Raw genomic sequence first — 13,158 nt, 5'->3', positions numbered from 1 at the left:
TCTGCATACCCCTGCTTGACTATTCTGTAATGAAAAGCAGTCCAAAAGAATCACAATGGTGAAGTTTTCCACATATTCTAGGCACATCTGGGACTTCTCAAGGATGCATGGTAGAGATGAAACTCCCTTACTGTTATTTCTTAAAATGTCTTAAAAAGTTACAGTTGGGGAAGCCTCAAAAAAGGCAAATGTCAGGAGCCTCATAAAAGACAAACTCTCTTCCAAAATCATAACAATCAGTTGAGCTCTCTAAAGTCTAAAGGTTGAGAGGATTTAATGAAATAATTTTTTGTCTTCAGTGAAATGAACTGTTTCTTGTCACACTCTACATATTCTGGTTTTTTAGTCCCTATAAAAACTAACATTCCTAAAAGGCTGCAGTTTGTGTTTTCCATAAGCAGTTATATTTGCATCTGTTAAGCACACTTAGTTTAAATTGTTGCACAAGTATAAATACAGGTACAATTCTCCATACACTAATAAAAAGAAAAGAGAAGAAAATAACATGATTACTTACAGCCTTCAGATGTTCTTTTATTTGCCATTGTTTAGAAAATGATCTGTAATTTTTAGGTATAAGCCTGTACTTTGTTTCTCTTGAGCACTCTGTGCTTGGGGAAAGGTATTCCAATTCTTCTTGTTCCTAAAATCTCTATTCTAAAGAAAAAAATTTATGAAGATGTAAAAGGTGTGCACACCAGTATCAGCTTAATAGTAATGTCTTCATTTCCCTACAAGCAATCAGACTGAAAGTTTCCTAAAGACTTAAATGCTATTTCCCATCTCCTAGCAAGGAATAGATGTATATGTATCTGTAGGGCATGCTCTTGTTCTGAGGATATGTTCTTTTCACTGTCCTTGGTTTGGTTTTAACTCATATTGTGAATTTGATTTATGGAAAATGGTCCACCCCTATTAGTCTGTTATACCTGTATCCTTGGCTGTGTAAATTTAAGGAAAATTTGAATTCTGTATCCTAACAGGAGGTGACAAATCTCAAGGATGGAAACCAGCTATTGATTCAACAGAAATTAGAACTGCAGGGCAAAATAGATAATGTAAATTCAACTCTGGAACAGGAGAAACAAAAACATCAAGCTGTCAAAGATCAGCTGAAAAAGAGAGAAGAGGAGCTGAAGAAAGAATGTGCTGAAATTGAAGCTAAACTGGTTAGTATGTTAGAGAGAATAAGACTGCTGTTTTATGAACATCCCTTTGGATTTTTCCAGAGACAGAAAGGATGCAATGGGTTGACTTCAATTTCACTTTACAGGAGCTTTTAAATGACAAGATAAAAAAATCTGTGAGGCATTTAATGGTGTAGGAAAATTCAGTGAGGTGGCAGCCTTGTCTAGTAGAGTATGTTGATTAAAAGTAGTGATTCTATTACAGTAAGATTCTTTGGCTCAATTAAATGTAGGGAATAAGGAAAGAATGCTTGGAAGCTTGCTTTTCATTTTCCCATTGTTTTTATAGCACACAGAGAAAAAAGACAAAGAAGAAGAAAAACGGAAACATGAGGAAAAAGAGACCAAGCTCACCATGCAGGTGACAGCCCTGAATGAAAACCTGGCTACCATGAAGAAAGAGTGGCAAAGCAGTCAAAGACGAGTGAGTGAGCTGGAGAAACAGACAGATGATTTACGTGGGGACAACGCTGTCCTGGAAGCAACAGTCCAGAATAATCAGGATGAGAGAAGAGCATTGCTGGAGAGGTAAGCTGTGGTCATGACTGAGGAAGTTTAGTTTGAGAAATTAAATGAACTGAGGGTGAAAACTTGTTTGAGTTGATTTGGGATTCTGTATTCATGCTGTATTTAAATCTGTATTTGCTCTTAGTGACTGCGCTGTGGGTGCAGTTTCCAGAGTGCAACTCTCTGTCATCCCTGCCAAAGCACAGCAAGAGGTTTTGGGAACCAACTGTGCTCCTTGTGATGATTCTGTAGAAAACAGGGCAGGCTTATCAGGATCTTTACTAATCACCAAAGCCACAGCTCTGTGCTTGCTCTCAAAGATTTACGTCCATCCGTAAGACCCTTCTAAATCCACTGGGCTTCTCTGAGATTTCTGGTGTATAGGCTATGGCTTCTCATCTGTTGTGTCAACCTTGTGGGGCCTGGCAGAGAGAACTTCTCTTACCTGAGCTAACTGTCCTTCTCCATCACTGTGAGGTTCCCATGCCTTGATTCAGTTTGAATACATGCCCAAGTCATCCAGAAGCCAGAAGAGACCCCTTAAGTAACACAGAATTTGCATAGGAAGTCCCAGGTGTGCCCACTACTCTGTGTTAGGAGACTGAGCGTGTAATTGGATTAGATAGACTAAAGTTCACAAAGGAGGCATTTTCTTCCTCCTGAAAAGCTGCAGTCTTATTTTCTCCCATCCTGCTGTTGTCTCTACAGTATATTTAAGTCTAAGGTAAGCAGAGTGCTTTTCCTTCAGACAGCAGGAGGCCTTGCAAGGCAGCTGGAGCTATTTGAATGCAGTGGTTTCCAGGGTAGAAGAAACACCTGTGAGACAGGAAGCTTTCTTTGTCCTTATTTCCTGACATATTTGGTGAAGGCAGAGGGGAAAACTTTTGTCAGTGCTGTCAAGCTTAGTGGTTTGACTTTTGAGCAGTAGACCTTGGAAAAGGATGGGATCAATTCAAATGAGATCCTCTTTCTTTGGCAATCCCTTGCTGTACTGTGTTGAACTCATCCAGTAGCTGTTTACAGCTTGGTAGAAAAATACCCTTTGAAATTTGGCTTTGAGCAGCTAACTGAGTTTCAGCTGATGGGAGGTGGCCTTGATAGAAGAAAAAGGTTTCTTTTCTGCCCTGTTGCCTGACCTGATCTGCAGCAGCTGGTTTGGGAGAATGTCCCATTGCACAGGGGTATTTATCAGGGCTTGCTGTTGAGGGACTGCCTTCAGCACTGTCCCTGGCTTGGGGTGTAACTCCAGGTATTGATAAGCTGCAGATACTTAGGGGCAATGCCAGTATAATCTTTAACTGATTGTTACAACAGAATGTTTTCCTAGTTAAGGCATCCAAGAACTTTTCAGAGTAAGGATTTTTTTGGCTGGATTTTATGCAGGTAAGTTCTCAGACTGACAACTGGCTCAAAGGACACACAGTGTACATTGTCTTAAATGCTTTGAGCTGACTGTTTATTATTTTGCCTCAGGTGTATAAAAAGTGAGGGAGAAATTGAAAAGCTTCAGGCCAAACTTGTAGAAATGAAGAAAAAGTTGGACAATACAACGGCTGCAATGCAGGAACTTGGCCGAGAAAACCAGTCATTGCAGGTATAATTTGATTTGAAGCTATAAAAACCTGTTGATTCTCTGTTTGGGACCTTAGGAGAATTTCAAATTTGTGTCAGTTTGATGATGGGTTGCTTTTCTAGAGTCAATTAAGGTGTTATGTTTGTGGTGTGTGAGGGTCTGTCTGTATGTTATTAAATCTGCTTATAGTTTTGAAGCTTAGAAGGTTTCCTCTCTGAATAGCCATGAGCCCTGAGTATCGTGACATAATTGGTGCTTTTATTTTGCAATAGGTAGTGCATGCTGTGGAAATAGAGGATATTAGAGGGAATAGACTTGCAATTTTTAAAAAAGCCTGATGTTTTTTTTACATCTTCTGTATAGATCAAACACACACAAGCTCTCAACAGGAAGTGGGCAGAAGACAATGAGGTACAGAATTGTATGGCCTGTGGAAAAGGCTTTTCAGTGACAGTAAGAAGGGTAGGTGTGTTCTACTCTGTGGCTATGGTGTTTTTCTATTTTTATTGTTTCCAAACTCTTGGATTGGATACAGACTTCAGAAAATGGCCTGAATAGTACTGGGATTCTCAAGACATCTCAGAATACAGTTATTGTTTAAAGTGCCTTAACATATTAAAAATAAAGGCTGTCGAGCTTGCTTTATTCATGATTCTTTTTCCATTTTAGCAGCATCAATTTATAAACAGTGTTAAAATGCTTCAATTCCCAAGGCAAGCAGGCAAAATTACTGTTGTAAGCATATTTACAACATATATTTATAAACAAAATATATTTTACAAAATATATTTATAACTGATCTGAACTAGATTTATGGATATATGGAGATATATATATATGTATATATATCCATGTATCCATATGGATATATATGGATATATAGATTTATGGGTATAAAAAAAATGTAAATTGGTTGAAATTAGATATGTGTGAAAATATGAGGCATCACCATGATCTGGTGCTTTGTGACTATACATTTGTAAACATGGAACAGAAGAAACAACTGGATGTGTTTTAGGTCTGGAGTCAGACCTTGCTTGAAAAACTGCTGTGGTCAGCTAAGATGTTAGCATCAATTGGCAGGGTCTGCCATTCATCCAGAGATGAGCACCCCTCCAAACAAGTGGCTTGGCAGTGAAGTAGATGAGGGATATTTGTGAGGTTCATTTTTGCAGAGCTTCCTGATATAGTCTTAGGTGACTCCCCCTGGCCTGCACGATTTTGGTGATGATCTTTGGGTAGTCTTTAAACAGAGACTGCTGGATCCTTTGATTCAAGGATACTTCTCTATGTGACAGCAGGTAATTACGCATAAGAAGAATGTATTTCATGTGACCAGAACAAGCTCAAGAGAACAAATTCAAGAGGAGGATGAACTATTTTCTATTTTCTGAAACTGATATATTCTCTTGACTCAGTGAAGCACTTCTGAATGTTTTACTCATATACCCTCTAGAAAGGATTTACTGAAATTACCTTCTCTCTGCTATGTAACTGCCAATTAAAAATTAAGAGTAATTTTTGAAACATGAGAGTTGACTTGACATGATAGTGATCTCTATTAGTGATCACTGCCACTGATATTCAGCATGTATATTTCTTCTCTTTTGCAGCATCACTGTAGACAGTGTGGAAATATCTTTTGTGCTGAGTGCTCAGCAAAGAATGCCTTAACTCCTTCTTCCAAGAAGCCTGTCCGAGTCTGTGATACTTGCTTTAATGACTTGCAAGGATAACTGGCTATCGTGAGTGACAAAGAAATGTTACACTAAAATTTACTATTTCTGTTGATGCACTTCATTCAGCACTCAGACTACTATTCAGTTTGGACAATGATTGTAACACTTGGCAAAATCTAGTATATTTTAAAATGTTTATTGATACCAAGCAAAACTATTGTATTTTTTTGTGACACATGGGCTCAGATCATTCATAGCTTACTGACATTCATCATGGAAAGAGCTTTTATGTCTAGATTAGAAATATCCAGTTATTTGTAAATAAAGTTTAAACAGAGGAGTAACAATGTATTTTTTTATCTTTTATTTTTTTGTTCAAGAGAAACAGCATTTATGTGATATTGGAGTTTATTCTTGTTTCCTTCAAAGAAAAAGGAAGATGCAAAAACTTGTGAGGATTTTATGTATCAAATGTTGCTGTAAAAACATAACTAATTGTTGCATTTGATTGTGTATCTGATGGTCTTTATAACCCCCTGTGATTTGGTCTTTTTCTTTCTATCTCTCTGGTTCTTGTTTTTCTCTCTGAAGTTTGAACTCCACAATGAGGGTAGTGGCTGGACTCAACTTCAACTCAGTTTATTTGCCCACTCGTAGTATCAGCACCCAAGTCCCTATTATATGCAGCACTTGGGTGCTGGAACACCTTTACGCGTGCTATATTGCATAATTGGTGTGTGAGTGCATCTGTCTTTCTGAGAGAGTATGTGTGAACAAATGATGAGACAAAGTTTATGTGGCATTGTAGCAATATTATATTATGCATTACAATATTTCATCCCATAGTGATTGATTTCACTTTTACAAATTTGGTTGACACATTTTAATATTCAAGGAACTCTTACATCATGTTTTTTTGCATTTAAAAGCAAACAAACAGTGCTGGTAGAAGCCTGTAGCACATCTCTGCCCCTGCCCATACCCTGGAAGCATTGAGAGATCACTGCTGTTCTAAGGGACATCCAGACCTTCCAAGCCAGGCATCCAACTTAGAAAGAGTTTTTTTTGATCCAGCTGTAGTTTTTCTGGCCTTTTCTTCTGTCCCTTCCTCAGCTTTTGGTGGAAGAAGCTGAACTCCTGTAACACCTAACAAACCTCACTTTTCCATTACTCTATCTGACACCCATTACCAGGGGCTCTGAACTGTTATGTTTGTTATGTGATTTAGTCTGCTTAGAATGGAAAACTGTCTTTGTTGTAAGCCAAACAGTTCTAACAAAGAGGCCAATATATATGACAATAAATATTTATTCATACTTTCTGTACTGGGAACAGAAGTTTCTTGTACAGTTCATGTAGGCTCCATACTTCTTTTTTGTTGTGATTTTGTTTGCACCTCTTCATTTTTGCTTGCCTGTCTCTAATTTTTCTTCCCTTTGTGGCTGGTATTTCAAAACCCTTAAGATTATTTTTTCTAAGCAGGGGTTATGCCTTCCAATATTTAGGAATTTTTTTTTTTCTTAAATACCCTGATAAATTCTCTTCCCCTCAAATGCTTCAGTATCTTACCAAGTTTTGCCAGCTGTTCAGAGAAAAAAGTTGTGTCCTGAATTCCTCTACTTCTTTTCTGAGGCAAGGAATCAAATTCTGTCACAATGATGGTAGCTTAGTCATCATTAGGAAGATTTGTTTGCTTTTATCCAGTTACAGCTCTATATGTGAATGATGAAGTGTCTTCTTTATAAAAAAAGTCTTGATTAACTGTCAAGTGAAGAAACTCATCCTTCTACTCCAGAAGTAGTGATCTATATGTTTCATATCCCCTTTCAACTTACCCAGCAAGTTCTACATTTGCACTGTCAAGGAGTTTTCTTAAAATTCAGTTCTTATTTCCCAAAAGCCAGCTGAATGATATGACTTGTTCTTGTCATTGTAAAAGGGTTTGGATTACAACTGTGGTTCATACAAAACACTGACCTGCTTTTCTGGTTTGGACTTGAGTTGCTTGCTCAAAAAAGAAAAACAAACTGCTGCAACAATTCCATATGAACAGAGCCTCTGGACTCCCTATTTCTCCTCATCAGTATAACTGTTTGGTATAAGAATCTTTTGAATAGAAAATATGAACAGAATCTCTGCCTCTGGGAATTTTTTTTCTATTTATTTGTTTACTGAGAGAAACCAAAAAATTTGCTTTAGAGTCTTTCTTTGTCTGGCTTCAGAAATGTGGGAAAAGTAGAGATGTGACAGTTGTGCTCCAGCCTAAATGCATTCTGCCTTTTGTGTAACACACAAGAGCCTTGTGCTGTTCTTTTGGGTGAAGGACAACCACACAGAACAGGAGGGATTTTGAGCAGGAAGGGAGAAACTTCCCACAGCTACCTAAGATTAGAACACATGAGGCAGAGGAAGATGGAGATCTTTCAGTGGAACTAGGAAAGTGGTTAGAAGATTCAGTTGTGTTTAGGCATTTTGCTTTTGATTTGGAACATATGAAAGCTCAGGAGTGACTTCTGCAGTGGTAGAAGCTCTGGAAGGAAGCTCTAGAAGCTCTCTTAATTCAGCCTTTTGGGATGTCAGTGTGTAAAGACAAGCAGAGTCACCTTTCTCAGCAGGCTGCTGAAGCGGTGCAGTTGGTTGACTGCAGATCACACCTTGAGGTGGAGCTCTTCAGCTTCAGGGGCAAAACCAGCTTGATTTTTGAAAGTTGCTTTTTGCTGCCTAGCTTATATAAGCAGCTTTTAGAGGGGATGGAAATGCTTTTTGAATGCACATTGTAGAAAGAAGGATTGTTAAAATCTGGAGGATCAGTGGGGTAGAAACTTTCATGTGTGAGCTTTTATTCTGCAGCAATAGATCATGATTTCTACAGCTTTTCACTGTGAAAAGTGAATTTATGACTCCATGGCTGAGTCTTATGCTCCTTGTTTTGTACTTGTAACTCTTAGTGCTGGTCTGTATTTGTTGACAAGTTGATGGTAGACTGACTCTATAATACTTGGCTTCACTGCCAGGTTGGAAGCTGTGCTCAAACTCAAGAAAATATCCCATAATAAGGGAAACTGGAAGGTGAAAAGCTGTGTACTTACAAATATGCTTGCAGAGTCTGGCTGTTTTGATGGGCATGTTTCAGTAGGAATGTAGGCTTTTTGTTCCACTGCCTTCTAAGTAACTGGAAAACCAAGTAAAAAGTAAAAAGCCTGGTGACTATTACCACAGTAAAAAAAGGATTCCAGGCAAAACAGTTTAATTCACTGATTTTTCAGACTGCAGACACAGGAACAGAGGGGAAAACTAATAAAATGTCAGAAGAGACTGACTCTTGGAACTGGAGAATGCATAGTTATGTGTTTTTACAACTTCTAGCAATAGGCAGATTGCTCTGATTCCCTGAGGAGTGGCCATTTTAGAGGAAGAGGTGAAAAGGATGGCAAAACCAGCACTCAAACCAGTAGGTTTGTGGGATCCTCAAGCAGCTTTTGATTACTACTCATTACTGTGGCATCAGGAGTGGGACAGTGAAGTATGGGCTTTGTTCTTGAAACTGTGCCATCTGCAGGATACTCCATCCACATTCAGAATTGCTGCAAGAGCAGAATGTGAGAGACCAGCTGCTTCATGGGCAGAGATAAGCTACAGAAGCTTTTGTAAATGTGTAAAGGATGGTCTTACTAAGGGTGGGGAGAGGTTCTTTTAACTTCCTGGAGACAACACCTCTCTTCCCAGTCAAAGACTTGCAGTCCCTTGCATTTTTGCCCCATAAATGCCAAATCCTGCTGTTCTACTCTGGCCTCATGTCAGCAGTACATCATACTGGAGACAGGTAGCATTGCAGAGGTCAGTGGCAGGCTTTTGATCTTAGCTGTCTCTCCTTCACTGTTATTTCTTTCTTCTCCCCACGTACTCCCTAATGTAATCTTCCCCCTTCTGCAAAGGTTGAATGAAGAGGATAAAAGTAATGAGTCACAGTAGGAAAAGTTGCTGTCTGGAAATGAAGAGACAAAAGGAATTTTCTGCTGCAGCTTCCAACAGAGGCAAGAGGTTTAGAGGGATCTCAGTTTTCAGCTGGCTTCACTCTCTGGCACAAAAGTCCACGACTGTAGGGTAAAATGTGGGGTTTTGCCTCTGTTTTTGGAAGGTGTCAAGTAACCAAGTTGCCATGGAGTGTGGAGCACAAGGTACACAAGAACAATGAGTAACTACTTTTGTTGGCTTTGGGACCATTAGGGTTGTTTGTGAATCCTCACTGGAAAAGCTTTCTTATTAGTGAAGCAAGAAGGGATTTGGGAGCAGAAGCATGAAGTAACCTCTCTGTGTTTTTATTACATGAGCCAGAACAATTGAGCTTCTCATGCTAGATGTAAGAGAAGTGACATTCATAAAGGAACCTGGAAAACTCAACTGCTTTTCTGGATTGTTAAGTGTCAGTTCACCATGGAGTGGAAACAAATGCTTGTTGCAAAACTTAAAAATTTTATGGCCAGTACTCAGTGATGGACAGAAAAGTGCTGGACCTGAAGTTCAAATAGATTCTAAACTATGCCAAGAAGAATGATATCATGGTTTGAGTATGTAGAAACTGATAAATTACTCTTCCAGGTACCACCTCTCCTGCTCTCATATTCTCAGAGAAGTAGGAAACAACACTGTCATTTGCACTGTGCACTTTTTGCTGTCTAAGAGAATCTATAGTAAGTGGAATGGCATCATGTGCATTGCATGTGTTAGCTGTAGTCATTGGACAGCAGGTTTATAATCAGCTGGATTTTTCACTGTATACATTTGGCCCTAAGGAGAACTGCACTCACAGTTCCTTTTACCAAAAACACATCATCTGAGAGCACATGTAACAAAAACCTTGTTAGTCATACACGTGTCTTTGTAGAAATTAATTTTAAGATTATAAAGTGAGAAAAAAAAGAATTTTACATATTTGCAAGGATCTTGCCAGTTGTCTGTTTCTTTGGTTTTGAAGCCTTGACCTCAGCATCCATTTTAGAATGAGTTTAAAACTATTGTCCAAACGTAGCCTCTCCAAAAGGACTAATTGATGTACTTTTCAAAACCAGCTATAATTGCATGTAAGTCCTGACATTGAAATTTGGTTTTGTGGTATTTTTTCTGTTTCTTTTTAAATGGACACTGAATAAAAAAGTTTGCATGTTTAGAGAGAATATTAGATACCACTTAAGTTCCCAATAATGAAGAGTGTAGGTACTAGGTTATGTAATAAACTCTGCATATTGTCTGTAGCTCTCCACATACTACACACTCACTATGCAGTGGATAGAGAAGTGTCTGTGCATTTAAAGACTGATGAAGCCCTGCTAGCCCTTTGGATCAATGTTGTATAAAAGCAGGAACTTGGAAGGCACATTTTCCAATTTTCCCTTCCCTGTGATGGAAACTTAACACTAAAACCAAATTTGTCGGTGTATTTTGTGCTTTTTTTTTTGGGTAAAGAGGGCTGGGAAAGGATGTTCATTGTTATATGTCAACAGGTCAGTGCTGGCAGGTCCAGGCCACTGGTGTTGGCTTCATGGCAAAGTCCTCCATTATACCACGCTGGAGCTTGATTCCTGGCACAAAAGGGATGTTTGAAAGAGCATCTCGCTGGGTTAGCAAATACCAGAACTTTTTATAGTAATATGTCCAAAATGCTGCTTGTATAGAAATAGTCACTTTTGTAAGAAAAGAAAAAAGTCACAAAAAAAGTCACCCCCCCCCCCCCCATTTGATGCCATCACATAAGATTTAATTTAAGCTACCTCTCAATGTGAAATTCAAACATTAGGTAAGTTTAATAAGGTTTTCTCACGGTCATGTTATGTAAAAGTTATGGTGAATGCCAAAATCACAAAATTTCATCACCAAAAAGGAAAATAGTTAAGTTGGTTTTTTTAAATGTGTATTTGAAATAATCCAACAGTTTCAAGTTATTGTGAATTCTCTTAAATTCTTTTAACTTCTGTAGCTTCAACCTTGCAAACTAGCTGCTGGACAGGAAATAAATTACATCCACAAGCTTTCATAATTAAGGTCTGCTGGGTAAAACCAATTTTGTATGGAGCTTTGTTGTTTGGTTACAGATAGCCTCAGTCACCAAATGTACCATTCACTCAGTTGTGGTTTTTTCCTTCAGTACTCGAGATGTGAACTTGATGAATGGTGTTCTGTAATGGATGCGTGCCACAAATTACATGGTCTCATTTGCCTCTTTTCTGACTTTTAATGATCAGTTTATTATTGCAGATGTGAATATTGTTCATACAGCTTAATTTCTGTATAATTGTATAAAATATAAATGGAAAAAAATATAAGTTTTTACTTGATATTTAGAAGTAATGTATTATAAAAGACTTAGGTTGCAGTTTTACTTACAGAGTACTGTACTTCTAAACTGGATCATACCATCTTGGTAGGTAGGTGTAGATAGATTTTTTGCATGAGTCTGTTTTGGTTTTATTTCTTTTTAATTGAAGTTTTATTATCTTTCTGCTTTCAGTGTTTGTGTTTACTACTTGTGATCATGTAGTTGTGCCTTACATTGTGAAAGAATTTAGTCCAGTGTGCACTGTAATTCTTAAACTCTGTGATCTGGAAGGTGGCTGTGGATTTGAATGGGAAGGTGACACCATGCATCAACAGGTTCTGTATAAACTATGATGAATTGTTGCTGAAATGTCATTTTTGTTTTCTAATATGTTAAAGGAATGACTATTAATAATAATAAAAAAATTAGACATTTCTAATAGACCAGATTATATCATTCAAAACTACCTTGCACTGTTTCAGACAGCAAAGCTACATTGAAATGGTGGATATATAGTTTTACAACTACAGATGTACTGTTCTTGTAGATGAACTGTTCTTACACACATGTAAGAGCAAGCTAAATGTTCCAGTTTCTTAGAGTTTCAGGGAGCTGCAGCAAAGGCTTTGACATTCCTGAGAACACAGTAATAATGACTGTTTTTCAAATCTGTTCTTTTCACAGCTTAAATTCAGAGTAGTCTTTTCATTCCCAATAGCTGTGCAAGGCTGCTGAGTATCCCACATTTGGTGAAAGTCCTTCTGTCACTGGCTGTGTTCTGACATCACAGTCGATGCAGCTGGACAATTGGCATAACTGGAAAACTCAAAAAGTAGCACTTGTTTTATTTTTTAGACCAATAAAGGTCTCACTTGTGAAATGGAAAGCTCTTTCAGGGTGGAACTGTGTTGCAGAGAGAAGCCAGATGGTTGATGTGGGAGATCAGTCCTGTGACAAAGCCACTATTGAATTATGGAGGCACAACCAAACAACCCATGTTTAGCTATTGAAGCAGGGGCTCTGTGTGGATATGGAGAAAGATGGAGAAGAGAGGTCTCCTCTGAAATTGGGTTTGAATTGGGAAGTCAATTTCTCCCTCACCTCCTTCCTGAGGTATGTTTCTCTTGACACCAAAGAAGAGCCTGTTGAGCTTGCATCTCCATGAAGGCAAGCCTGTGTGTAAATACTGCCTTCCCCTGGGCTGTCCTCCTTGGAGACATGCTGGCCAGGAATGACTTCTTGTCTGGTACACTGAGTAGACCTGGCTAAAGGTTGTTTTGTTAAAAAGTACCCAAAGTGAAATACCCTCTCCCTTCTGCCAGCACACAAAGCACACACCTTAGACTGTCAGGTGTGGCTCCTCTGGGCTTGAAATGCCTTTGTCCTGTCAGCACTGGTTTCAGGATGCTCTGAGGTTCTGGTAAGCCTTTGGTGTGATGCAGTGTGCAGCTGAGCATGGATGGGATCAGGAGATGGAGCACAGCTGTGTCAGCAAAGTTGTGGCAAGGCATTGGCAGCTTGTGTGGTGCCCTGGTGCAGATCTGTCTGCACTCTGCTCTGCCCTCCAGCTTCACACATCCCCCCCTTGGCAGGGAACCTGATAGCTGTTCCTTTCCCAGGAAGGAAAAACTTGCCGATGATAGACACAGGGGAAGAGCAGGAATTTGTGTATCACAGTGGCCAGGCTGTATCTGGAGAGCACTGGACCAGGTAAGTGAATACATATGTATACATATATCCACACACTCAGTATTAATGTAAAAACCATCCTGGGATATTATAGGTTACTGGGAAGAGACACATAAATATCAGAAGCTATGGCTACACAATTCTAATTTAATGAAATTTATTAAAACACTTTGAATGATGCAATAACCCTTCTAAACTTCTCTGGTGAAT

At 38.7% G+C, this 13,158-nt stretch overlaps 1 protein-coding gene across 2 annotated transcripts in view; it reads left to right on the top strand.

Annotated features, from left to right (window-relative positions):
• The window catches only part of EEA1 (early endosome antigen 1), a 235,835-nt gene that overhangs the window by 55,302 nt on the left and 167,375 nt on the right, over window positions 1-13,158 (top strand). Inside the window, exons 25-29 of one of the 2 annotated variants that reach the window (XM_054514799.1) lie at window positions 984-1,169; window positions 1,477-1,715; window positions 3,168-3,288; window positions 3,631-3,729; window positions 4,881-5,012. In XM_054514799.1, the coding sequence (XP_054370774.1) occupies window positions 984-1,169; window positions 1,477-1,715; window positions 3,168-3,288; window positions 3,631-3,729; window positions 4,881-5,003 (768 nt within the window). In that variant the 3' untranslated portion in view covers window positions 5,004-5,012. Of the gene's footprint in view, window positions 1-983; window positions 1,170-1,476; window positions 1,716-3,167; window positions 3,289-3,630; window positions 3,730-4,880; window positions 11,701-13,158 lie in introns of those variants that run through there. The other variant, XM_036400262.2, reaches the window with a different exon arrangement.

Source organism: Molothrus ater, chromosome 5 (genome assembly GCF_012460135.2).
Source record: "Molothrus ater isolate BHLD 08-10-18 breed brown headed cowbird chromosome 5, BPBGC_Mater_1.1, whole genome shotgun sequence".
In the NCBI taxonomy this organism is placed as follows: Eukaryota; Metazoa; Chordata; class Aves; order Passeriformes; family Icteridae; genus Molothrus; species Molothrus ater.
This window is presented reverse-complemented; position numbering and strand designations above follow the sequence as displayed.